The 25,666-nt window shown below is 35.9% G+C and overlaps 6 protein-coding genes across 9 annotated transcripts; 3 read left to right on the forward strand and 3 right to left on the reverse strand.

The window, feature by feature from the left end:
- Positions 1-2,713: 2,713 nt before the first annotated feature.
- LOC146161281 (uncharacterized) lies at positions 2,714-10,122 on the reverse strand. The gene is made up of 9 exons (XM_083385124.1): positions 9,945-10,122; positions 9,541-9,712; positions 9,388-9,469; positions 8,827-9,000; positions 6,571-6,720; positions 6,071-6,199; positions 4,550-5,537; positions 4,331-4,455; positions 2,714-4,139 (listed from the first exon to the last, which is right to left on the reverse strand). Exons 1-9 carry the CDS (start codon positions 10,120-10,122, stop codon positions 3,771-3,773), a joined length of 2,367 nt encoding a protein of 788 aa, XP_083241250.1. The 3' UTR covers positions 2,714-3,770.
- Positions 10,123-11,801: 1,679 nt separating this feature from the next.
- On the forward strand, positions 11,802-12,703 carry LOC146161282 (Fanconi anemia core complex-associated protein 24-like). Its single transcript, XM_083386098.1, has one exon. The coding sequence runs from the start codon at positions 11,935-11,937 to the stop codon at positions 12,589-12,591; it is 657 nt and encodes a 218-aa protein (XP_083242224.1). The 5' UTR covers positions 11,802-11,934; the 3' UTR covers positions 12,592-12,703.
- LOC146161283 (protein O-mannosyl-transferase 2-like) lies at positions 12,613-15,649 on the forward strand. Of its 4 annotated transcripts, none has more exons than XM_083386094.1 (12): positions 12,613-12,781; positions 12,855-12,991; positions 13,103-13,308; positions 13,377-13,501; positions 13,565-13,754; positions 13,812-13,980; positions 14,054-14,199; positions 14,294-14,359; positions 14,429-14,615; positions 14,689-14,807; positions 14,866-15,087; positions 15,150-15,649. In XM_083386094.1, exons 1-12 carry the CDS (start codon positions 12,726-12,728, stop codon positions 15,618-15,620), a joined length of 2,094 nt encoding a protein of 697 aa, XP_083242220.1. In that variant the 5' UTR covers positions 12,613-12,725; the 3' UTR covers positions 15,621-15,649. The 4 variants fall into 4 exon arrangements, with proteins under 4 accessions (XP_083242220.1, XP_083242221.1, XP_083242222.1 ...); XM_083386095.1 differs by having other exon boundaries at positions 14,881-15,087; XM_083386096.1 differs by having other exon boundaries at positions 15,167-15,429.
- LOC146161284 (mitotic spindle assembly checkpoint protein MAD2A-like) lies at positions 15,561-18,593 on the reverse strand. The gene is made up of 5 exons (XM_083386099.1): positions 18,364-18,593; positions 16,759-16,908; positions 16,414-16,540; positions 16,261-16,355; positions 15,561-16,013 (listed from the first exon to the last, which is right to left on the reverse strand). The coding sequence occupies exons 1-5, from the start codon at positions 18,431-18,433 to the stop codon at positions 15,847-15,849; spliced, it is 609 nt and encodes a 202-aa protein (XP_083242225.1). The 5' UTR covers positions 18,434-18,593; the 3' UTR covers positions 15,561-15,846.
- A 140-nt stretch (positions 18,594-18,733) lies between these two features.
- Positions 18,734-20,160, forward strand: LOC146161285 (pterin-4-alpha-carbinolamine dehydratase-like). Its single transcript, XM_083384138.1, has 3 exons — positions 18,734-18,986; positions 19,057-19,278; positions 19,375-20,160. Exons 1-3 carry the CDS (start codon positions 18,864-18,866, stop codon positions 19,465-19,467), a joined length of 438 nt encoding a protein of 145 aa, XP_083240264.1. The 5' UTR covers positions 18,734-18,863; the 3' UTR covers positions 19,468-20,160.
- On the reverse strand, positions 19,922-25,412 carry LOC146161286 (D-3-phosphoglycerate dehydrogenase-like). The gene is made up of 12 exons (XM_083384137.1): positions 25,198-25,412; positions 24,803-24,954; positions 24,126-24,246; positions 23,957-24,055; positions 23,508-23,640; positions 23,290-23,438; positions 22,769-22,921; positions 22,405-22,537; positions 22,069-22,193; positions 21,585-21,661; positions 20,837-20,970; positions 19,922-20,686 (listed from the first exon to the last, which is right to left on the reverse strand). Exons 1-12 carry the CDS (start codon positions 25,333-25,335, stop codon positions 20,541-20,543), a joined length of 1,560 nt encoding a protein of 519 aa, XP_083240263.1. The 5' UTR covers positions 25,336-25,412; the 3' UTR covers positions 19,922-20,540.
- Between the last annotated feature and the right edge of the window lie 254 nt (positions 25,413-25,666).

The raw sequence follows: 25,666 nt of genomic DNA on the forward strand, positions 1-25,666 counted from the left end.
AATTCTATTTATCAAATATATGTTTCGATCATTCCCCAAATTCTACGCCATATTTGAACCCCTTTCGCATCAAAGGCATATTTTAAGTGGGGAAGTTTTCGGCCCATATCTGTTTTTGCTTGCAGAAACAAGTTAAGGAAAATGAAAAACAAAATATATAATATAAAGTACACAATACAAAATATTAAAAAAAAAATTAAAAAAAAAAAAAATTAAAATAAAGTAAAAATTGAAAATAAACACTAAGCCCTGAAAATATATCCCCTGACAAAATATACAACAACCGCACCCCCGTCTAGTTCTTTTTTGGTTTCCTATGGTTTCCTATGGTTTGTTTCAGACCGACTTTTGTCCGAAGCTTTATAGAAAAAGTAGACATCGTAGAACCTTCAAATTTTCAGACATGGCGTAGAGTGGTATGTAGGTGCTTTGTAAAAGTTTATGAGGCTGCACTCCCAGGGGCCTTTGCTTGGGGGGTAAAAACCTGAAATATTGCGTTTTAGCACTTTGTAGCTAACGACAGCCATCTAGCAGCAGAAAAACTTTCATACAGAATTCGTTCATATTCGCTTGCTTTGTCCAGCTCGCGTCGCGACGAGGCGGCTGCTGGCATCCCTGCTGCGCCCTATTGTCCCGCGCGTGCAACATTTGTGTTGGAAGTGGCTTGCCTAGTAAAACTATGCACATGCGACTTGCCTTTCATAAAGAGGCCTCTCTAATTAAAAAAACGTATTGCTCTTACAACACAAAATATTTTACCACCGCAAATTTAAATGCGAATCCTACAGGCAGTGTACACATCTCTGTTAGCACATGTTGTAATTGTTGCACCATTCAAACATATCAACACCAGGTATAAGCAAATATAATTATACAAGGGCCGCAACAACAAAAAGCTTAAGTTTAACGCATTCTTAACGACGACGTTACAAAGCTACGTCATAACATGGCGTCATAAATAAATAAATCTTGCGTTTATTGGATTTAAATTGGCAAAACTTTCAATATAAAACGTGGCTTATTAGGCACATAAACGTGTTTGCATATTGCTCAAAACTACAGATTTAAACTCTGTTTCAACAGTGATTGCTCAGACCAAGGCATGGTAAAAATTTACACAGTAAAAGTTGGAAAAAGTATAGCAAACCATAGACGTTAAATCATTTAGAGAGAATGAAAATATTGACTTTTTAAACATGCTAGCTGACCAAAATGTAATAACATGGCCGTAAGCATTATCTACGTAAATTTTTATTGATCAAATGTATGTTTCGATCATTTGCCAAAATCTACGCCATATTTGAACCCCCTTCGCTTCAAAGCCATAAGTTATTATATTATTATACACAACTTATAATTGTGTGTAGATATGTTGGATTGGAGTAACATACAGAACAGGTGCAAATAGCAAATATTCTCCAAATACGATGTTTCCAAAATTCTCCAAATCGTATTTCATCGTATTGTCGCGGTAATACACAAAGAGGTAAGGCCGTGAATAAAGTTTCACCCAGCGTACAATTAACGGAGGGAAGCATTGCGAGTAGAGATGTTCAAAGCAGAATATCGGCGACACATTTATAATGCTTGCTTTAAATGCAGCGTCAGCATTTTTTCGGGCGACCAATTACTTTGCGATAAGCTTCGCCTAATAATCAAGTGTCCGCTGCAAATTTAAATGCGAAATCTTAAGGCAGTGTACGCCTCTCTGTTAGCACCTGTTGTGCATGTTGCTCCAACCAACCTACCAACATCAGGCCTAAACAACTAGCAAAACTTTCGATTTAATAGTTTGCGTATTGAGAACATAATAGTGTGTTTCATATTGTTTAAAACTTCAGATTTAAAGTCTGTTTTAACAGTGATTGCTCGGACCAAGCCATGGTAAAAATTTACCGAGTAAAAGTTTGCAAAAGTATAGCAAACCATAGGCGTTAAACCATTTTAAGTCTTTGGGAGAATGATAATATTTGTTTTTCAAACACGTAAGCTGGCCAAAATGTAATAAAATGGCCATACACACTATCTACGTAAATTCTATTTATCAAATATATGTTTCGATCATTTCCCAAAATCTACGCCATATTTGAATCCCTTTCGCATCAAAGGCTTAAGTGGGGAATTTTTCGGCCCATATCTGTTTTTGCTTGCAGAAACAAGTTAAGGAAAATGAAAAACAAAATATATAATATAAAATACACAATACAAAATATTAAAAAATAAAAAGTATTAAATAAAAAAAAAAAATGAAAATAAAAATAAAACATAAAAAATGAAAAATTAAAACAAAAATCAAAAAAAACTAAATAAAAAAAATAAATAATAAAAATAAAAACATTAAAAAATAAAAATATTGAAAAATAAAAATAAATAATTAAGTCAATCAAAAATATTAAAAAAAAAATTGAAAAAAAAAAAAAATTAAAAATTAAAAAAAAATAACACTAAACCTTGAAAGTATACCCCCTGACAAAATAAACAACAACCGCACCCCCGTCTAGTGTTATTATTATTTTTGTTAATATCGGGATCTAAGCCTGCTCCGACATTTCTAGTTGTTGATCTTTTTTCCATATGATCCAAACAAAACCACAAAGGTTGTAAAAGAGATCCAAAACAACTTTATTCAACAAAAGCAGAATACTATATAGTTACGCAAAAACACTCGCGAAAACGCGAGCAGTACAGCGGATATTAAGCTATGGGATTACAAAGTTCGAATTCCTGTGAGTCAAGCCAGTTGAACAAAATAGTTTTGAGACGAGTAGACTGATTAGCGAAACTATAAAACGAAGGAAAGCCCCGCTACAGTGCAACGATTTTTTACCAAATAAAATAGTTCTGGATGGCTGGCTGTCCAAAGCACTCGTGTAATATAGTGCTTTACAAATTGCATAGACTTTCTATGAGTAATGGCTATAGTGCCACCTTTTAATAAGTACACAAATATCATATCACTCTAAAAATGAGCGTAAAACATAAAAACTCATAAAAAATACAATGGTAGCGATAGTCTTAACACTTGTTGCATACGTTGGTGTTTTAGAATCTCAAGAAAACAGGTCCTAAACAATACAGTAATATTCTACAATACAAAACGCTCAGTGTGTGGCGGTAATTTTGTTACGCACATCAGTTTAGTTTGAAGTCAAGGTAGAACAACAGAGTACAAACACCAACTCTGTACGACAGAACATGAAATAAACGTGTTTGCTTTAGATTTTTACTAATTTAGGTTGCTAGCTAATAATCGACAAAATTCAGATTGACAGTGCAAATATTTGTGCTAAAACCGTTCTCTCTAAGACAGTACGAGCTTCATAATGTCATGTCAAATTTATCAAATAAATACGGTGTGTACAATGTACACTGTTAGAGCAACAAATGTAAGAACATATAAATCTTTTTGACTTTGAGTAAACGCAAAGAAAGAGTTCAAAAGTGGGGTATATGGGATAAGTAAAAAAAGTTGCATCCGCATTAACAAGTTGAAAAGTCAACTACTGATGTATTTTTTTCCAGTCCTGGTACGGGATAATTGAAAACTTAAGGAAAACTTTAAGTAGACTTTTGCAAATCACAGATGTTGTGTTTAGAGGGGCAACTCTGCCGCTAAATGAGTTTGCTTGTTGCCGCTATCGAGTCCAAATAAAAGAGCTGCGGATCAGTGGCCTATAACGTTCGTTTGACTGCTACACGATTACGAATGCGTAAAAGACTTGCATAAAAGTAAACTTGTATCAGAGGTTATACCTCAACCAGTTTGCCGCTTACAACTCCTCGTGAGCCTCAATTGCCATTTCTCGCACGAGTTCGAAGAGGTCCTCGGCCTTTTTCAATTTGCCCGACTTGTACGAGTAGAATTTGCCGCGGATTTCGCTGGCAAGGTCCTGGCCCTGCCCCTCGTCCACGTACTTTCGCGAGTCTTTCAAAAAGCTGTAGTTAGAGTTGTGCACCTTCATGACGACCATTTTCGCCGCGTGTTGCGAGCGCCGACGCAGTTTGACCAGGTACTTCGACTTGATGCATTCGAAGGATCTCACATTATTAGATGTAAAGCAAAGCACCGCCGCGTCGAAGGGCGTAGATAAATTGCTCGGATTTTTGTCCAAGGAATAGGTGTACGGGTCTTTTTTTGTCTTAAAAAATACCATAAATTATATTCGCGCACTCTATTTCAAAACTAATTTAGCCTACGTGAAAAGATTTTGCCAAGAGTGCACAAAAACAAAAAGCATTTTACGTAAAGCACTCAGTAAAGTTTGAAGCCTAAATAATATTTTACGATTGGTTTTGTTTTTGTGTCAAACATGTTTAATGTACAACCTACCCGTTTATGTAGCAATGTTTTAAAAGCGGAATGTACTTCATCTGCGCTTGAATCTCCCATGACGACAATGAGCAATTCCTCGCGTTCCTCTGTTTTTTGCTGGGCTTGTTCGATGCCTTTGTTGGCTGCAACAGATATACAAAGTCAAATTGTTATAGAATATAAATCACTCAACATTGAGATCCTTGCAGGTAAACCAGTGTTACAACCTAAACTTACCAGTCTCAAATACACTTTGAGGATTTTGCACGATTTGAAAGGGATTCCTTAAAGCTTGTCGTGCAAACATACCGCCTAGTTGTAATACGCCTGTTAAGCCACTCTTTGGGCGGTTGGATGTTGATGGCAAATCGTTGCTACGACCGAAGCTATTATGTCCAGTGTGCGAAGAAGCATGCGTTGATAACGAAGCAACCGCACCTTGGCTTACACCTATTTGGTGAGCAAATGGTTGTGGGACTTCTATAGTCTGGTTGCTGGTATTTGGTAAATTCGATTGGGCAAATCCTTGCGACAGCGCGTTACCAGTAATTTCGGAACCCACGGGAAATTGACTTACTGGCGGAGGAAAACTTTGGGAAACGGAGGATTGGGAAAATGGGTTTCCCTGGTGAGTCAGTAGTCTACTACTGGCAGTTGGCGGGGTTGGGGATGCAAACACGTTACTACTGCTCGGTGAAAACGGAGGTGATGGTTGAAGGTTATATTGGTTTGCTGCGTTGTTACTATATATCGAAGATGAAAGTAGTGGGGGTAAGGATTGATGTTGGACATAGTACGGCTGCGTTTGCGGAATTTGTCGCGGCGCAGAATGATTTGGCATTGGGTCGTACAGCTGCGGCGCAGGCAACAACTGATTTTGAAAGTCTTGCGGATTGCTGTGGCTCGAATGGCGGGATCTAGGGTAGTAGATTGGTTGGTGACTTTGTTGTACAGTAGCTCGTGGAACCGAGCCTTGGTGGGTAAAACTGACTTCTGCCGACCCCCGGTTTACAGCATGGTTATAAGCTCCCGGGTAAGAAGTGGGAGCTCGACCCTGATCGTACAATCCAGCACGAGTAATCGGATGCTGGTGAATGTTGCCAGGTGAAGGACCGAAGTAACCTGGAAGCGAGAATATGTGTTCCGGAAGCGTGGTGGTGGCTCTTTCTTTCGTCAGCGGATCTGTGCCGTTGTAATCCAAAAGCGACTGAAGAATGGAAGACACCTGCAATTTTAGATTAAGGGGTAAAGTTGTTTGTTCCGAAAGACGACCCGATTTGAACTACAGCTTTTAGTTTAAATTTTATACCATTCATACATTTTTACGAAATCTGTCGTTTGCGGTACTATCAAAAAAGTTTACTCCCGAGTCCCACTCCGGCCAAATGTTCGATTTTGTCCAGTCCGATTCTACAGCATGTATTTTACCCTTTTACGTTACAAAGTTAAGGTGGATATACAGCAATCTGGTGTCATATAATCCATCTAACTACAATACCTGGTTGAAAAATATTTAACCGTATTATATTCCACCTTTACAATTTAGAGATTGTGACACTATCAGGTTTGAAATTTGGTAGTGCGCATGCCGGACTCGGGACTCAGGTAGTCTTATGGGGTCGTACTCGAATCCCGAGTCCGACTCCAGCAAAACAAACCGCCTCCGACTCAGCAGCCCTGGTCCCAGCCATGTAGATATAATATTAATACGGTAGTTTGCTATCTACAATCTTTAGGTATTAAGGCTATATGTGTTACCTCACGAACAACAATTCTTTCGTTGATTGGGCATTCATTTTCGAGAAATGTAACAATCCTCCCCGTGTCCAGACGAGACGATGGCAGTGAGGGCCAACAATGTTTAACCAGATGAAAGAGTTTAGGGCACTGCGCAAGAAATGAGATTTAAATAGTTTTTACTTTAATCTCACTTAGTTATTAGTTATGAAATTGTTTTTTTGTTGCTTGACAAATCGATTTATCGATAAATCGTCAAAACCCCAACCTTTCGCTGCTGCGCTGCAAGTATATTTTTGCTAATGATATTTTTTCTTGTTTACATAATTTGAAGTGAACACGAATTTGAATGTAATTTTCACGGTTTTGGTTTCTCGTCAGACCAAAGAATCAACCGAGTAAAGGCAGGAATCTATTTTGTTTCTTGACAATTCGATTTATCGATAAATCGCCAAAACCAACTTTCACTACAATTATATTTTTTATATTAAAGTACAGTATTCGCTAAAAAAAGCTACAACCTCAGATATGTTCTGCTGTGAGATCTCGGGTCTTCGTCCTTCTCGCAAATGACGCAAAAACAACTCCGAAGTTAAGTTTGTATAACTTTCAAATGTTTTTTTTCTGGTGAGAATTTCCCAACATGAAATGCCAAAACTGTAGATGTCCACCTGGATCGTAAAAATGTAAATAAATATATTTGTATGCATTTCTTCGAGGGGTGTCTTTCGAGGGGTGGGCTTTCGAGGGGTGGGCAGGGGCGGATCTAGGGGGGGGGGCGATATGGCCATGCCCCCCCAAACTAAAAAATATGTACATTTTTTTACTTAATAGGCAGCTTATTTTCGCGGTTCCCTAGGTAGTATGGCCTATTTTCGCCAAAATAAGACATATTTTTAAGCTTTGTAGTGGTGTACGAGCTTATGGCGCCATAAAATGAATATTTCAAAAAAATGGTAAAATTCGTTTCGCGCATTCGCGCAAAGCGGCGTTTTTCAGATTTGCAGAGACGGCTTAAGTGACCGTACGCTGACCTCGACTATATAATAACCAACGTATATCCAAGTACAATTAAAAGCTTTTTTGTTGTTAATGCAAATCTGTATCAGAACCAGCTTGCCAATATACTTCATCCGGCCCGCCGCCTCTTTGACAAACTAGACACGAGTCCATTTTAAATACTTTTTGACTATTTTAAGTGTGTAAATGCAAAAAAAATTTTCCCCCATCGTGCTAATGATCTTTATACATCCAGTGTGTTTACGTTTTGATGCTCTTTTTGAACTAGATCAGCGCTTCTTTACTGTTGGGCCGTGGAAAGCTGCCAAGTGCGTCGCGGACAAACCAAAAACGTATTCAAACATAATCGACAAATATTTTTTAACCATTTTTTTTTAAATGTAACAAAAACAAGAAATTTAAAAGAAATACCGGTATACCAAAAAAATCGCGCTCGCTGAGCTCGCCAGGTGTGCCCCAAATGGTTAACAAACACTAAAATACATTAACTATAAAATTTATCGCGTTTTCTCAAAGTAGTTTTATTACACTTTTTTAATAGTAGTAGGGAGAGTGGCGACGTGTGGACTCGAATTTTAAACCAAGTATATGCTTTTTTAGCGAATTTGCGCCAAGACTTTACTGCCTCCTTAAAAGCAATTATAAACACGTTTTTAAAGTGCAAAAAACCCGAGGCCCACCTGATTCACAATTGTTATAAAGTTGTAATAACACAAAATCTCATTTAACATATGTTGTGCGGCCCGCAGAGACCTTTCTGAGTTTGGTTTTAGCCCGCGACTACTACACAAAGGTTGCCGACCCTTGTGTAAGGATTTGAATAACCCATCCAATGTGTGGATTAACTCTGCATAGAGTTTTGCTCATTTCAGCAACCTTATTTGGCAAAAACCAACTACAGTAACTTAAAAATTGAGAGAAGTGTCATGAAAGAACCACTGCTGACCGCAGCAGACAACGCTATGGTTTTATTGCGACGTGACCTCGGCGCTTTTTTGGAAGCATGTGCGGTTGCTCTCGCCTTTTCGGGAAAAAGCAAGATCTGTAGACAATAGACATGGTAGCGTCTTTCAGCGATATTCTTCATACCGGGTCAAACTAGGAAACCGGCCCACTGTAGAGGCTAACCTTATTACTTTTTCGTGCTTTCAAAAGGTCTGTTTTTCGCGTTATTTTGCAGGAGTTAGTTTATTCGGCCAGCCGATGTTATTTGTACCTGAATTATGACGTCACGCAAAGGTATACTTTTGTGACGTCATATCTGAAATTTCATGGTCCTCCCCAAACTAAAATCCTAGATCCGCGCCTGGTGTCGTAAAACACAAAAACTGACGTGAAAAACAATATCTTGAATTTTTTGTAATGACGTTTATTATGATAATTTTGTCATTTCGATGTAGAGGCTACACTTTGATGTTATTTTTTTGAGTTCAGTTTGCAAATAAATAGTTTTTGTGGCGCGTCACCTTAAACCCCCTATGGATCCACCCCTACCACAATGTATGAAAATGTCTCAAATGTGCCTGCTGAAACACGTAAGGAAGGAATCTCCCACAGACAATAAAATGTAAAAGGAAGATTCTTGTTTTCTTATCAGATGATCTTACGACTGTTTACAAAAACATAAAATCATTTCTTAAAATTTTGTAAAAAGGTTAAATTTGAAGAAATGATTTCATGTTTTATATCTGTTTTATAAACAGTCTTAAGATTGAATGTGCCTGCAAAATAAACAGTGTAAGCACAACATTAAGTACCCGCGAGTTAATAACGTTGGGATCTTGAATGCGCTCCGGTGCACAGTATACCAGCGTACCGTGGGTCGGGTCAGTGCGCCGATGAAGTTCAGAGCCGGTGACGGTCGATAGGACGCTGCCACCGAGATCGCAAAACTTTAGGTGCAAATCGCTGTCCAACAGAAGATTGCAAGGCTGAAAGATTTTCGAATTTCGTCATTATTGCACATTTGACCTTAAAGATCGGCTTTCGAGTTGCTTATTTTAAACTCTACAACTGTCGTTAAGTATTACTTTGTCGTAGGTATTAGCCTACTTTTAATTATGCTATCGCGAGCTCTTTTTAAGATAAGCCAAGGATACGTTTCCACAGTAAATTAATCCTTGATTGATTGAAACTTCAGCTACTTTGTAAATACGCACCGCACGTTACTCAGCGCTCGACATTCCACACTCCACCGCGCTCTTTATGTTCTGCTGTATATCAGCATATCAGGTTTACGTAGTGTCATTGTCTCCGAAATATTCAGATACTCCATAAGCACCCCGCGAAAAGCTTTATCTCAAAACCAAAACACACACCTTGATATCTAAATGCAGCAAGCGCTGGTCGATACGCACGTGATGTAGGAAATTCAAACCGCGGGCAAATTCGTGAATGAACCTGAAATATATGTGTGAAAACATTGGTCGAGCGAAAATTGCAGGTGAAACGTCCGAATAAACAATTCCAACCTGTTTTTAACCTCGGGATCGATAATAATGCGACGGTTTTGCAGCAAATTCGCCAAATTTCCATGTTCGGCGTACTCCATCACAATGCCGATCATTCTACCGTGCAAGTTCACCCAGCCGAGAACGTTAATGATGTTCTTGCAGCTTTGCACGCGAAACAGGCCTTCCGACTCTTTAAATAAAGGGTGCACCGGTCATATTTCTCAGGCTTTATTTTTACAAATGACACGTACGGAATTGCTAGGCCGTGTACTTTGCAACTGGCGCCGTATGATACTTAGCTTACTCACTAACGTTGCATTGTTTTTAGGGGTAAACTTGCATTATAGCCATTTCTACACAACTAATTGTTTAGAGTTACAACTACAGCTTGTGCTACGGTATGTTAAATGTGACGTATTTACCCCTAACGAATGTTTTTATGTCGTCTTTGCTGGTTGACTTTGTCATTTTAACGGCAACTACTCCGACGTGATCTTTGTAAGCTTTGAGTACAAGGCCATAGCTCCCCTCGCCAAGAAACGGGTCACTTCCAACCTTTAATTCGTGTATATTCCACTGATACACTTCCGAGCCAGGCATGGTTCTGTTGATTTGCTGCCCAGTTTATCCAAATATTTCACTGTACAGTGGGTATACGAATAACACAAGAGGTATTACATGATAACCTCAGTGATGCAAACTACTTCGATAACTTTTATCTGAAACACAAGGTTTCCGCAATCTAAACCGAGTCTGTAGCAGGCATATACTACTCTAAACAGTATTTGAGGTTCTGGTAACACACGAAGCGGTTTGGCTTGCGGCCAGTAAGCAAGCAAGCAGTCTGCTCTGCTCTTAATGTTCAGGTGACGGCAAGTACAGTGCGCTTTTATTGAAGGCGACATTTTAAGGAACTGAAACCCACCGCAGCGTATAGTAAGTGCAATGTTTACCTATTCGTTTCGTATAGTTTGATGTGTGCCTGTACTGATTGACCTTTATAACATCGGTCGTTTGTCTTTATAGAAAATGCGCAACTAATAAGGAACAACCAGCATTTTAACTAAAACTTAAACCACTATTCTTACTTAGAAAGCAGTTACGAGCAAAACTATGAAAGTAGCCTATATAATCGCCAAAGTAAAAAATGATTGTACGAGCATTGAAACCCGCTCTAATTGTCGCAGACTAGTAATATCACCGGCATAAACGCTGAAAACATTTATTATCAACGATAAATCATTAATTTAATGAACTAATGTACCGTACACAGTTAATCGGTATTACTTTTTAAGTCCGATCGTTTATTTAAATTCCGCCCTAATACTCGATTCTGTATAAATAAAACACGTATTGCGTCGCGTAAGGAGTGACCGCGGACAACACTTTTGGAAATAATGAGCTGTAGTAAACAGCTAAACGTGTTATTTAAGTACGACGTGAGCAATTGGGTCAGTATGAACGCCTAATTAAAACTTTGTGTACAATATTTTGAAAATAACCCCAAAACGTATTTCACGCAAATTAGTTTAAAAAAGGTGTATTCTAGTTAAGGCCTGACAGTGGAAAAAACTTGCGTGTCATAACGCATCCATTAACTCTTTGGTGCCAACAAGGGGCGTTACGCCAGACTAGGAAACTTCGATCTACCACTCCAGTGGTTCTTAACATTTTTCTATCACGCCCTTTGTTAACTCCGCCTGCCGTGCGTTTCTCACAACTATTTAGTTTTAGTGGGATTTCATTTTTGTCTTATAGTGCTTAACCAGGGGCGGAAACAGGATGATTCTTTGGGGGAGTTTGCATATTGCTCAATGTTTTGGCATTTCTCAAGATAATTTTGAAAAACTTTGCTGATTGACTCAACTGGTTTAATTGATGGCGTTTCACTTCACTGACCTATTTACTAAACTATACAGCATTACTATTATTCTGTAAACAACTAACCTTGACTTTAGCTTATACATGATTTATTAAAGAAAGTGATTTGCACACAAAGAAAATACTGCACTAAACTAAATATATTGCTGCGCTTGGTTTAAAACATGTTACGGCTTAACTCATCAAATTGTTTATGACATCATCCTGGAGTGAACTCTAAATATTCGATTTTAACGAACAGTTCTGGTAAAATTAGTCTAAAACCGGTTCAGCATACTCCGGTTCGACTCCCTAAAAGAAAATAAGTGCATCATGGTCACGGTAGGTAACAGATTGTGCAAACAAGCGTGAAACGCTCGCTTGGGTTTCTGTAGTAAACAGCTGAGCTTTTTGTTTTTATCAAGCCGAAGTTATGAACAGAGGGTTTTACTAAGAACCCAGATAATTTACTAATCTCCATCTATTTATACATTCTTTTACCACGAGTATGCGTTTAGGCATTCTTGCATAATTGGTTTGATTTGGCTTATAATGCAGACTCAATGCACACCAGTCCGAAGGGGACTATGTGTTCCGTCAGGAACGCTTTTGATACACACTCGCTGGAAAGACACAGAGCTTTCAGCTTTACTCAAGAAAAAAATTGACCTGTCCTACATGGGAGATATAGGAGTGGCAGATTTTCACCCCTCCAGCCATACCTGTGTCATCTACATCACAGAAAAAGACCTGATTTCAACAACAAACTCAAAGAGCTACAAAATGCGGGTTGCGAAGTTACGCAACTCTAAAGGCTTTAGCGAGAGATACGTGCTGCTGGACAAAACTGACCTGACCAGCTGTAAATTCATGGAAATTCAAAACTTTGTTGTGCTAAACTGTGATATGAATATTATTCCGGTTGACGGTTGGATTGAAGCAGCCAATTTTTTAGCGCTTGCTGTTTCTTCAGCCATGAGAACACCAAGTAGAAATCCATTTCTCAAAAAGTCCCATCCTGTCTGTATAGACAAAACTATCCTCTCTGTTGTTCAAAAGTTTCCGAAAGTTGGCAGCACAAAAGCAAAGCTTTTGTTGGAAAGGTTTGGCAGTATTGAAGGGATTACAAATGCTTCCACTGCATCTTTGGCACAAACAGTTGGGGACACAGCAGCAAAACAATTGCATGTTTTTTTAACATTGAAATAACAATTAGCTTATTTAGTACACATGTGTTAAAAAGACCATAAATAGGCATTTTGTGTTCTTAGTTTCATTAGCATTTTTTTTATAACACTTATAGGAAATGTAAATTAAAGTGATGCCACAGGAATTGTAAAGTGATGTCAAAGCATTATGCAATATGTGCATTCATATTGATTATTGCCATATGCACTCGGTAAGACATTAACTATGTTTCAAATTGTTGCTTTTGTAGCTGTCAATTCATTCTGTACAATACTTAAATGCAGAGTTTACAAAATCAGCAAACCAAACTATGTGTGCTGGGATGAAACACACTTTGGAAAAATGTCTGGTTTTTATATTAATCGTACATTTTTCTTTGATGTACACCCACCTCTTGGAAAGCTTATCATAGCTGGAACAGGTAATAAACATAGACAATGTTTTTTTAGGATATGATAAAATATCACTTGTTTAATGGAGGAGGTGCATTATTGTTTTTGATCTTAGTGGTTTACTTTATATTTCGGTCTAGGTTTTATGCTTGGATATGATGGCAAGTTTGCATTTGCCAATGCTGGTGATTATTACAATGTCAACATGACTGACCCAGTTGTACCATATGTGAAAATGCGTGTTGTTGCTGCTTTGTTTGGATCAATGACAGTACCATTGGCTTATTTATTGGTGGTCACACTATCAGGAAAAATTTCAGCTGCAATTCTTGCTTCATTTTTTTTGGTAAAACTCTCTAATAGTGTTAGAATATATAGGCTACTACATCACTTGCAAAAATATTTTCATGACAGATTTTTGATATCGGGCTCATCACTTTGTCTCAGTACATCTTACTTGATGGTATCTTTATTTTCTTTATGGTACTGACTGTTCTCAGTGCAACAAAAACAACAGCTTCGCAAGGAATCCTCTCAGGGTAACATTCAAAGTATGACAATATGTTATTTGCCTGTAAATAAAAGCTGTTTTGTTTCTACAGATTTATGCACTGCCACACTGCAAACAGCCTACCTGACCAAAGTTTCAGCTGTTCATGGTGGCTGTGGATGATACTTGCCGGCATTAGCCTTGCTTGTGTGATGGCAACAAAGTTTGTTGGACTTTTTACTGTTGTGTATGTGGGCATTTGGACTTTGTGGGACTTGTACAATATACTAATTAATGCAAAGGTAAACAATATTTATCAACGATTATTGTTTTGACCTGCTAAAAATTTTTTTTTCTAGAATGCTACCATCAGAATATTTCTTAAACATTTCACTGCTCGAATTTTCGGGCTTATATTAGTGCCAATCACAGTGTACATGCTTATTTTTTGGATTCATTTTCAAGTCCTGTGCAATACTGGAAATGGTGCATATTTGTTTAGCACAGCTTTTCAAGCAGGATTAAAAGGTATTCCACTTATTTGTTAACTTAAGTGATAGAGATTTTCACAACATAACTTTATTTTTTCTGTTCTTTACAGGCAATTCTTTCTACAATTCCAGCATTCCTGAATTTGTACCATCTGGATCTCTGGTTACAGTTCGTGGAAGCAACTGGGATAGTGCCATTCTTCACTCTCACAACCTAACGCTACCAAAATCACTACAACATAAGGAACACCAGCAAGTAAGGTTAAAAATGGTTTCCGTAATTTCAACACTGTAGTGACTAATTGGAATGACATAACATTATTCAAAATAAATAACATGGTATATTATAGGTAACTGGTTATTTGGCAAGTGATTCAAACAACATGTGGCAAATGCGTAAAGCTTTGGACAACAATGTAAGTATTGTTTTGTCCAATATTCTCCATGCTTATTGTTGAATTAGCAATCATGCCTTTTGTCTGAAGGATAGCATACTTAGCCAGGGAGATGTAATTCAACTGACCCACATAAAGACAAAGGCAAGGTTGGCAATTCCTCTGGACAACAAAAACCAATGGAGCAGGGCATTGAGTGCGCAATATTTATTGGTGGCTGGTGTACATGAACGGAACATACCAATTGGAAGTGACCAATGGAGAATACATTTGATTGGTAATTGCAGCAATACTTAGTGTTGTTACATAATGTGTCACTTAAGCAATGTCATTATACATGTCATTTTCAGCTGATGAGAAAAACATTTGCACAGTCCAGTGTTATTTTTACCTGATAAATGTGGCTACCAACTGTAGTCTTCATTTGAGCTCCAGAATTTTGCCAGAATGGGCGGGTAAACAGAGAGAGGTAACTAATTTTAATTTTTTGACTGTAATGTTATTCCTGAGATTTCTTGTTATTTAAGATAAACTGTGCAAAGGACAGACAACACCACAATAACAGACTGTGGTTTGTTGAAAGTGTTGTCCCTTCAATCAGCAATGTGACCTACAAGCATATAAAGACACTAAGTTTCCTTGAAAAGTTCCTGGAAGCACATGTCGTAATGCTAGTCATGAATTCAAAGCTTTTGCCAAAGTATGGTGACCATTGGTCAAAGCCTTGGGAATGGCCGATCTTATTGGAGGTAATATAATTATATATTATTTTCGTAAGTTTCTTTTGGTGTAATTAAAAATACTTATGCAGGGTCAACTTTTTTCAAGATCAAGCGATGGAATATACCTTTATGGAACGCCGTTGATATGGGCAATTTCTTTAATCAGCTTTCCTTTGTATGGTCTTGTTTACTTTTTTATGTCTGTTGTTACTGCCAGAGCTCAGTCCAGCTCAGATGTTGTTCAAGTTAAGCGTTCTTCTTTTACCTACAATCGTGATTTTAATACATGCTCCACATTTGTAGTGGCATGGTTTATTCATTATGCACCTTTCTACCTCATGCAACGCATACTGTTTTTTCATCATTATTTTCCTGCACATGTTTTTGCTTGTTGTTTTGGTGCTGTCTTTTTAAACTTCTTGTGTTCTAACTTTGTACAACACATCTCTGTTTTTTTTATGACCAGCCCTGCTTCTCTTCACTGCTCCACACTTTTTGTAATTGTTTCTTTGGTTTTATGTAGCTTCTATACCCATATAGATGTTTGCTATGGTGCATAAAAACAATATAGTATGTATTGTTCATTTTACATCAGTGCAACAGTAAAAACAGAAGAAAAAGGGTTATTTTGATTAACAGCTAAACAAATACATTCCTTTAGTTTGTAAAAGGTACTTACAAGCCTTATTGAAACATAGTTAATTGGCAGTGAACACGCTAATCTGAAAGTTATCACAGACAAAAAATTATATACTAAAAAAGAACACTGTTAATGTTTCTTTTCCATCACATGGCAAATTTATATGAGACAGCACCATCCACTTTGTGTATGGAGGTTGAAATAGAACGCAGTTTGACCTCTTCTGAGTTTGCTATCAAACAAGGACTTGAGTCCACCAACTTATCACTGACCTCCACATTTTTGTCGGTGTAGAATAAGAGATCAAAAGAACCTGTAGCACAATACATTTTACTAGATTTAATACCCTTATTTAACAATGGAAAGTAACATTAAGATTAAAGGGAATGTAGCAAGGTAAATATAATTTGAAAGAATTGCACTAAAAGAGATAAAGATTTAACTATGTTTTATTTATTACACCATTCTAGGTGTACCGATAATCAGGTCCCCAAGCGAAATTATGTGCAAAAAATATCCAACACTAAAGGTAATAAGATAAAATGCTATAATGTAATTACATGGCGTCTCGAGAAGTGGAAGAAAGGTGACAGTTGCTGTTATTTGCCGAATGACTGCCCTTATTTCAGAGTTAATTACTGCAATGTCTTTGGTTCTGGAAAAACATAAAAAGGTTAGTTCGAACAAAAAAAGGGGCAATCCAGTTTACATACTTGTTGTTTTTTACGCCTTCTGTTGCTTCACGTTCTATTTCAAATTGCCACCTTTCGAGTGTATCATTGGTTTCAGTTTCTTTGATCACAACAACAAGTCGTCGGACTACACCTTTTTCCAACCATTCTGTGTTGATAGTGAAATGATGCACATACAACAAAGAATGGAAAAAAATATTATTAAAATATTTAATTTTTTTTTGTGAAAAAAAACTCAATTATTGCCAATAAGGTAACTGCCAATATAATGATGCAAATCAAAAGCATAAATTAATTCCTCCTCTTGTATTAACAAAATTCTTGTATGGACATCTCAACACACACTTTACATACAGAAAAAACAACCTGTTAGTTGAGGAAGAACTGTTTGGTTCAAATAGCTGTGCAACCCTTCATCTGTTATCACCAGTGTTGTCAGTCCATACTTCTTTTCTTGTTTGAACATTTCTGGTGGATAAACTCCACGTTGGTACAGTATGTTGTTAATTCCATAGACTATTAAAAAAATGTAAAAGTTGATCATTTCATCGAACAACAAACTAGTTTAAATCAATATAACCACTCTGAAAAATAAATTTAATAATCCAAACCAAATGCTAACCCCAACCCTCATCTAAATCACTGTATAATCACTAATGGGTCAGTCTGCGAGCTATTAGTCTGGTAGAATAAATTAAATAACCAGATCTTGTTAAAAAATTATAAGTCAATTCATTTTTCCAAAAAGACTAAGTCATCACTGGTTGACTGCGGTAGGATTTCATATATACCTCAGGTTTGAAAAAAACGTTATTGCACACCTCAAAATTTGGCGCTGCTCACACAACATCTCAGTGTGAAGTAGTCTGGTTCTTACCCAATCCACAGTGGAAAGTATGACAAATGATTTTTTCCAACACTAACATGTCACCCAAAATAATGATTAGGCACCCGATTTTTCTATGTTTTAAAGTTTAAGGGGTGCATTTTTCACCTTAGTTGTACCTGGTAACCCCAATTTTTTCAGCGCAATAGGGTTCCTCTTTTTTCCGTATTATTTCACTCCCGGGAAACGGGAATGAAAAATAAAAATTCCCGGGAATCCGATGAAAAAATTATACCTAACTACGTCATTATGATGTTTAAAATTATTTTATATTTGATCCAAACATTTAATTACGCTCATTTATGTTCTGTAGTATTGCTTCGGTAATCTTACAAGACCGTGTATTGAAGGCTGCACCCTTGATTGTATTTATTTAAAAAAAAACGCTGGCAGGGCACATTTTTAATGGTAGAACAAATTTAATTAAGTTTTTCCACTGGTAAGCGCAAATAAAGCAACTCAGGCAACGACTTTAATAGGTTTGGTAATATTTTTTCTTTATTTAGTCAAAAACAACAAGTTTCTTTCAAGTTTTGCTATGTTGCCAAATAACTGGGATTATAAGAAACTTCCAAGAGATTCAGGACCGTTAATTTGCAGGAACCCTACTGTGCACCCGCAAGATCTCATTGAGATTTGCCATACTTTCCAGATGGGTTACTGAGCACTCTGAGCCAACAACCGATTCAAAATGTAAAAGTATATGGCATTTAGAGCAGCGGTTCTCAACCAGTGGGCCATGGCTCACTGGTGGGCCATAAGAAGATTTGAGGTGGGCCACAGACATTTAAAAAGCTAGATTTAGTTTCATTTGTGTCACTATATTTAAATTTACATGAATAATGGCTTGGGGAGGAATTAAAAGTCAATGTAAATTTATTGTTCAGCCGCAAGTATCTCACTAATGTAAGGTTGAATAAATATTCTGTTTGGAAATATGTTCTGCTGTGCTTTGTTCTAAACCTATTTTACAGTTTTTTCTATCATAAAAATTTTTGGGCCACAGATTGTTTTTGCAACGTAAATGGATAAATAAGCAAAAATATAAGTATACAAAAAAAATAATTAGTTATCTTGTTACTTACAGAAGAATTCCGATACGATTGCTGCTGAACCTTTTAGGGTAATTTTGTTCAACTGTTTGGTTGCCGCCATATTATTCCTTAAGTAAATGCTGCAATAATATTGATAAAACAGGACAACATATTACAAACCAAGAAACGTACAAACAATACAGTAAAACACAATACATAAACACGCTGCACTTAGCTATTTTAAGTATTTAAGAAATAGCGGCAATGCAAAGAAACAACAATAAACACAATCTATACTTGCATTTAAATTTCCCACGTTCTCAATTCTAATTATTTTTATTTTGTCATGGTTCAACAAATAGCACATAGAAATCAAGCAGCGGTATCTTCTGTTTTTTGAATAGACATTTGGTGTCCGATTCTTGTTAAAGTAGCCTTTGGGCGAGTGTAACTTTGTTTTCAATTGCTTTTGATAAAATCATTATTTCTGTAAACAAATTGAAAACACTTTCTACTTAGCATTTTGGTAACTTGAACGGAATGCTAGCAATATGGCAGCTCTTATTACAAATGGCGCTCGCTGTTTCCTGCTACGTGCCGTAAGCGCGTGTAAACCACTATTGGATACGCCAAACACAACAGCCTGCGTTGTGTATTTAGGCGGCACTGCTGTTGTAAGTTGTAGCAACTGTACGCGTGACATTTCACATTTGCACTGGAGGCTACATTTGCATTTGTGTGCAGAACTTTGCCAAGAAAAGGACCATGAAGTTAAATGACGAAGAACGAACGACGAAACTCGCACCCTTGCAGTCCACTGGATGGTCGATGGTTGAAAAGCGAGATGCAATTTATAAAGAATTCTTGTTTACAGACTTTAATCAAGCATTTGGATTTATGACAAGGGTGGCACTGCATGCGGATAAACACGACCACCATCCAGAATGGTTTAATGTTTACAACAAGGTTTGTATGGTTCAAATATAAATCCAAATTTGATTAACGTGAAACTGTCTTAGTTTCACTGAATGTTTTAAATTAATATTTTTTGGATCATTTTAGGTTCAAGTCACTCTGAGTACACATGACTGCGGTGGACTTTCCAACAAGGACATAAAGTTGGCAAATTTTATGGAGTCACTCATCAGCAAGTGAAAAAAATGGATTTTCAAAATTTATTTTTGAACAATGCTATGTGCAATTTTATTTAAAAGAATATAAATTTAAACAGTTTATAAAAAATAATTTGCAATCATGTTGTTTGGTCTTATCTTTGAAAAGCTGTTATATTCGCATCCTAATTTTAAAACATACACTTGTGAAGAAATGCATTATTTAATAATTTAAAAGGTTTGTAGCTATTAAATGTAAATAAATAACCTGTCCTTCGCTACCTTGTTGTTGCTTTTCAACCTAGTAAACTCACTTTTAGTTAAAAGTCTCTCTAGTTTTGCAAATAAACCAGGTCAACAGATTAGTAAGTTTAAGGTTAACTAGATATCTAATATTTAGCTAAATTATCAATGCTTTACAAAAGTTTTTTTGGTTGAATATGTGTTATACCAGAAATTAAAAACAACCTAGCAGCTAGTCATAAACACGATGGTTTTACAATGTTTTTTATTTAAATTTTGTGCTCCCCCTTTTTTCATTTGTTACAAACCTTTTATAATAAATCACAAATGAGAATGGATAAAAACAATTTTTGCACTGTTACATAAATTATAGTACTGGATATTGGAAGACATATACAATTCATTTAAAATCAGTAACTGTGTTGTATTTGTAAGCTACAAATATTAGGACATAATAACTTGATTAAATAAAGTGCGAAAAATGCTTTAAGGTTGTTCACAATAAAATATGAATTTAACTTGCTGATGAGTGTTACTGTTTCTACAGTGGAAAATGGAATATTGAAACTCTTTGCAACAATACACTTCTACAACTACAATTGAAGATATATTTTGAAAAACATAAAATACTATGTGTAAAATAGAAGCCATAAGGCTGAACAACAAAGGTCAAGATATGTTTTTTTGTTGATTTTTACTGCTTCCAGAAGCCCTTATAAAAATGTTAATGTTACCTATTTAAAAGTACATGAAACAGCACACATTTCAGTGAAAGTGTAAAATAGATGCAGCACCAAAACAAAACTATGGTGTTCGCCATATTACATAATAAATAAACACCACCATTGCCTATCAGGTGTACAGTGCAGAACATTAAAACTGTGTGAAGGTTGCATTGTAGTTGCTAAATATCTTAACATCAATTGGTTTGTCAGTACCCAAAGCAAACCACTGGAGAGGATTCTTTGGTTCAGTGGTTGACAACGATGTAGTGATGGCACCTTGCCCAGTTAGCGTTTCTAGGTAAAACAACAGCAAAATATACCATGAAAATAAATTTATATTATTTGCTTACTTCACCATAAATATTGTATAAACGACAAACACTTATAGTGATTTAAATATTTTTTTGGAGTCTTAAAGTATGGTAAAGCATTTCAATATCTCACCAATAATACTGCTAAGATTCTTAGCAGCGGATTGCAAAACAATGAGACTTCCCTGAAGAATGACTGGAACAGACAACTTCATTCCATCAATGGCAACCAACACTGGTGTTTTTCTTATTACACCAATTACAAGGCTGAAAAATATTCTTGTCTAGTTAACCATTTCTATGAAAAAAGCTAAATGACAAAATCATTTGAATATTTTATTTGCAAGTGAGAACGGACTCCCATAAGATTGAAATTAACAACATCAAAGTTTAAATAAAATGCTGGTTGAAAAAAGACCAAAATAAGACTAATGCCTAATAGTCAGAGTATAACGTATAAAGCAAAATAACGCCCCAAACCCGTCAAAGACCTAAAAGACTAGAAACAGGTCTACACAACTTTTACCTAGCTAGTCAAATTCTAACCCTACCTATAATTACCAAACCCTAACTTCAAACAGGGGCAACCCAACGGTTGCATTTTAAACTAGAGCGCCCAAACATTGACACCAAACAGGCAATGGCAGACTGATAGTCACCAAAAGTCCCATACCCTCTTCCTCCAGTCAATTTTAGGTATTATTCCCGTTGTCGATATTACAGCGCATTTGGCTATAATATGTGGTTGATGTAATACTATCATATTATAGATTATTCCGCTTTAGATAAGGTTGCTTTATAGGTCTTATTGTGTGTTCCAGTGAGAACTAGTCAAACTTAGTTATATGCGTAAAATAATCAATTTAACAAAATATACTTACTTGACTTTTGTTGTCTCATTTTGTCCTGAAACGATGCATGCTAGATTAGTTGTGACTTGGCCTGCTTTCACATTTACCTAAGTAAATCAAAACTTTAAACAACATAGACCAAAAATAAAAGATTTTACATATAAATAACAGTCACAACAGCTTTAAAAAATAATTCTAAAACTAGTTTAAAGGATCTAGTGTTCAGGAAGAAAATCCACAATTATTGGTATCAATATGTTATGTAGAAAACATTCACTAAAAGCTTTTTATTTCAAGAAAGAAAAAAACATAGTAGGTTATAATTTTGCCGATTTATATATTGTAAAACATAAAAGAGAAATATCAATAGATAATTAAAGTAAACACTTCCACAAGCATAAATGTACTATCCTTCTTAATTTAGACCCAATGCTTACCACGATGCTTACAACACGAAACAATGAGAAATGGGGCGTTAATATATCCAATTGTCCATTGTTTACTTTACACTCACCTCAGCCCCACTCGTTGCCAGAAGAGCTGGCGCATTTATGAGGTTTACACAGGTGGAGGCAGTTTTCATGTATCCTGCACTAAAGGCTGCCTTTAAGCATTGGCCAGCACCAGAAAGAAGATCTCCTTTTAAGCAAGGATGTAAGGTTAGTTAGAACCAAAGCAATCTGACATTACATAAAAATATTTAAAAAAATGTTTTGCAAAGGATGTAATAAAATTTAATCTATTATAATAATTATTTATAAAAAAGATATTATTCCTTTTTACATTATCTTCATGTTTTATTATTCAATCCGGTTTTAGTTTTAAATTAAGTTTAGAAGTCAATTTATACCAAAAGATTCTATGGTTATCTTTCCTGGAGATTCTTTCATAAAACTTCGCACAAGATGGCCGGCGCTTGTAAGTGCAGTGATCCACTCACTTACACCAGGAGTTGCACCTTGACAAAGAGCCGGGGCATTCAGCTGTAAAACAAATATTTTAAACTTAATAAACAGAATAAGGTGGAATTTACCACAATATTCGGGGTATCAGTATCATCTACACACTAAAACACCAGGTCTTGCACTTTGACAAAGAGCATTCAGCTGTAAAACAAAAATTTCAAACTTACCAAACAGAATCAAGTGGAAGGCAATATTCGGGGTATCAGTTTAATTTAGCACTCTAAAGATAAGTAATGCACAATTTATTACCACTCCAAAGTAGCCCTTTTCTTCCGAAACATCTGCAATCTGTTCAGCTATTTCCCTCCCACATCTGGACTGGGCTTCTTTGGTACTAGCCCCAAGATGTGGACATGCTACCACTTTTGGGTGCTTCACCAGGTCAAGTTTGGTCGGAGGTTCCTACAAAATGATGCTTGCTTTGTATACCACAGCAAAATTATTTATTAAAATGAAATCTCTCACATTTTTAAGTATGTGTGGCTCTATAAAAACTCAATTGTACCGGAATAATAAATATATTTTAAACTTTCCCAATATGCACATTTACATAAAACTTGGCAAAAAACTGGCATTGCCCAGGTTAAATAGAGCATTTACCAGTTTAATTCTAAGTGGTGGAGGACTACTGGTGTTGTCCTGGTAATGGTCATTAATCACTGATGCAAAAATTGAGATAATTTACAAAATCTACCTGATGAATTTTGCGTTGGTTTAAGGCCGTACAATACAAGAGACACATCATGGTGAAGGCATATTGAATCACTTACTTCGACGAACACATCTAATCCCGCACCCCCACACTGTCCACTTTCTAGAGCACGAAGCAAAGCTTCTTCATCAATTATTCCACCTCTAGCACAATTAATGACCCTCACACCCTTCTTGCATTTCGCAAAGGACTCATCATTCAGCATTCCTGCAAGGTAGTTATAACTTGACACCACAAACAGCAAATAATATTACTGTGGCTTAAAGAAGCGGTTACCTTTTGTTTGTTTGATCAAAGGTGTGTGAACAGTGATGTAATCTGCCCTGGGCCAAATCTCTTCCACTGTTAGCCATTCGATGTTGTACTTGGCCGCTTCTTCTTTCGAAACCAATGGATCAAATCCTATTGTCTAAAAATGACAAACGATTTTTAAGAAAAATGGTATTTTATATTTCCGGATCAAAAATTAAATAACTTTTAATTTCTGAAAATTATTTAGTAAACTATTTGTTATAGTAATTTCTTAAACTTCTCCATATATAAATTTATCAAACATGAACGATTCATAACAAAAAATGGATACAGAGGTCAAAGGTGTATCATATAATTGAACATTTTTTTATCACCTGTTATGGTACAAAAGTAAACTCACTTCTCTCTCTCTATATATATATATAGATATATATATGTGGTATATATAAATATAAAAAAAGTGAATACTTTACCTTCATTCCAAATGACTGCATTCTAATGGCCGCTTCTCTTCCTATTCTTCCTAAGCCAACAATAGCCAGGGTCTTTCCGAACAGCTCATGGCCCATGAACTAAAAAAGTAATTCAGAATTTTTAAAACTGAATATTTTGAAAAGCAACTACCATTAAAGTTCTACCAACCGCTTTGCGGTCCCATTTTCCTGCTTTCATTGATGCATCTGCAGCTGGTACATTTCTGCTTAAACATGTGATCAAAGTACAGGTGTGCTCAGCAGCACTTAGTGTGTTGCCTCCCGGTGTACTAAGAAAACAAAATATATATGCCTTTAATGCATGAAATTTTCATGTAATTGTAAACACAATACATTTATACTACTTTGCAATTGGTGAATATACCAAAAACTTAAAAAAATATAAGTTTGATGCAATGTAATTTTTAAATAATTGTAAACACAATACATTTATAATATTTTGTAGTTTGCAAATATAACAAAGACTGATGGTTGTTACTGGGCAATTCCCAGCTACATTTAATTTCTAACCAGCTATAAATTTGCTAAACAAAAATGACAATACTGGTAAGGTTGAATTCATTACATATATATATATATAGCTTTGACATAAAATTTGCATATGACACTGCTAATGAGTTAAAATTAAAAATTTTTTGCAGTTCTTGGACAGTAAAAAATATATATACATTATGACAATTATGGAATTCCTATTGAATATTTTGATAACCTCTGAACAGGTAAATACTTAGGAAGCAAACTTTGTACAAGGAAATGAACTGAAAACATATACATATTAATAATCATATTTATATTATTTTTATCACTTTATAAGTTTGTTTTTACTTCATGACCACAATTCCATGTTTAGTGGCACAAGGAATGTCCACATTGTCGACTCCAGTTCCAGCTCTACCAATAATCTTAAGATTTGGACATTTTTCAATGATGTCAGAAGTAACTTTTGTTGCGGAACGAACAACAACTCCATCATATTTCTGCAAAAAATATATAATGTGGAATCCAATTTTCTTTTGGGAAAATAAGGAATATCCCCTTGATTATATTACATCATTTACATGGGTTCAACAATTAAAAGCCTAAACTAGTTTTGCTATGGCATTCATTTATTTATTTCCACTAAATACAGTACAATAGAAATGCAGGCTTGGAGTTTTTACCTTGATGCTAAAGGATTTCATTGCAAAGTAGCTAAAAGTATAAACAGGTTAATTACAAACCTGAAGTTCAGTAATAAGGCTTTCTTGTGAAAGTTTGTCTTTTTGCAGTGTTGCATTTATTCCCCGACTTTCCAATATAGTTTTTGCACTTGGGTCAACATTGTCGAGTAACAACACATTTTTTACTTTAACTGACATTTTAATTTGAGAAGGAATACAGACAATTTTTTTAACTTTCTAAATTTTAACTTTTCTTCAAAAAAGACAAATATATAATTAACTAAATTGTTTTCGGAATAAAGAGAAATTAGGACTTAGAACTAATAGGCTCTTTCCTTCTAATACAACATTTCACATTGTAACTGTAATTCACACCTACAACAACACAATTAATGTCAAAGTAACTATAAATATTAGCAAAATATCAAAAACTATTTGCAATTTCTTGGGTTTTGCTATTTTAAAAGAAACCTTGGCGCTGGTCTAGAATCTTGCCACAACGCATTATTTGGGTTACGGTGCGGGAGTT

This window comes from Ascidiella aspersa, chromosome 3 (genome assembly GCF_963924565.1).
Source record: "Ascidiella aspersa chromosome 3, kaAscAspe10.2, whole genome shotgun sequence".
Taxonomy (NCBI): domain Eukaryota; kingdom Metazoa; phylum Chordata; class Ascidiacea; order Phlebobranchia; family Ascidiidae; genus Ascidiella; species Ascidiella aspersa.

Excerpts from the sequence above, each read along its gene's own strand:
- LOC146161282 (XM_083386098.1), top strand. The coding sequence starts at position 11,935 with ATGCAGACTCAATGCACACCAGTCCGAAGGGGACTATGTGTTCCGTCA.
- LOC146161286 (XM_083384137.1), bottom strand. The coding sequence starts at position 25,335 with ATGTCAGTTAAAGTAAAAAATGTGTTGTTACTCGACAATGTTGACCCA. Across the intron at positions 22,922-23,289 it reads GATTAGATGTGTTCGTCGAA|GAACCTCCGACCAAACTTGA; the intron begins GTAAGTGATTCA and ends ATCATTTTGTAG. Across the intron at positions 21,662-22,068 it reads TGGCAACGAGTGGGGCTGAG|GTAAATGTGAAAGCAGGCCA; the intron begins GTGAGTGTAAAG and ends TGATTTACTTAG.
- LOC146161285 (XM_083384138.1), top strand. The coding sequence starts at position 18,864 with ATGGCAGCTCTTATTACAAATGGCGCTCGCTGTTTCCTGCTACGTGCC. Across the intron at positions 18,987-19,056 it reads ATTTAGGCGGCACTGCTGTT|AACTTTGCCAAGAAAAGGAC; the intron begins GTAAGTTGTAGC and ends ATTTGTGTGCAG. Across the intron at positions 19,279-19,374 it reads GGTTTAATGTTTACAACAAG|GTTCAAGTCACTCTGAGTAC; the intron begins GTTTGTATGGTT and ends GGATCATTTTAG.
- LOC146161284 (XM_083386099.1), bottom strand. The coding sequence starts at position 18,433 with ATGGCGGCAACCAAACAGTTGAACAAAATTACCCTAAAAGGTTCAGCA. Across the intron at positions 16,541-16,758 it reads AGTTCTTCCTCAACTAACAG|AATGGTTGGAAAAAGGTGTA; the intron begins GTTGTTTTTTCT and ends CTATCAACACAG. Across the intron at positions 16,356-16,413 it reads GAAGGCGTAAAAAACAACAA|AACCAAAGACATTGCAGTAA; the intron begins GTATGTAAACTG and ends ATGTTTTTCCAG.
- LOC146161281 (XM_083385124.1), bottom strand. The coding sequence starts at position 10,122 with ATGCCTGGCTCGGAAGTGTATCAGTGGAATATACACGAATTAAAGGTT. Across the intron at positions 5,538-6,070 it reads AAAGAATTGTTGTTCGTGAG|GTGTCTTCCATTCTTCAGTC; the intron begins GTAACACATATA and ends CTAAAATTGCAG. Across the intron at positions 4,140-4,330 it reads AAACATTGCTACATAAACGG|ACAAAAAAAGACCCGTACAC; the intron begins GTAGGTTGTACA and ends GTATTTTTTAAG.
- LOC146161283 (XM_083386094.1), top strand. The coding sequence starts at position 12,726 with ATGTCAAAGCATTATGCAATATGTGCATTCATATTGATTATTGCCATA. Across the intron at positions 12,992-13,102 it reads GCTTATCATAGCTGGAACAG|GTTTTATGCTTGGATATGAT; the intron begins GTAATAAACATA and ends ATTTCGGTCTAG. Across the intron at positions 14,360-14,428 it reads GTAAAGCTTTGGACAACAAT|GATAGCATACTTAGCCAGGG; the intron begins GTAAGTATTGTT and ends TTTTGTCTGAAG.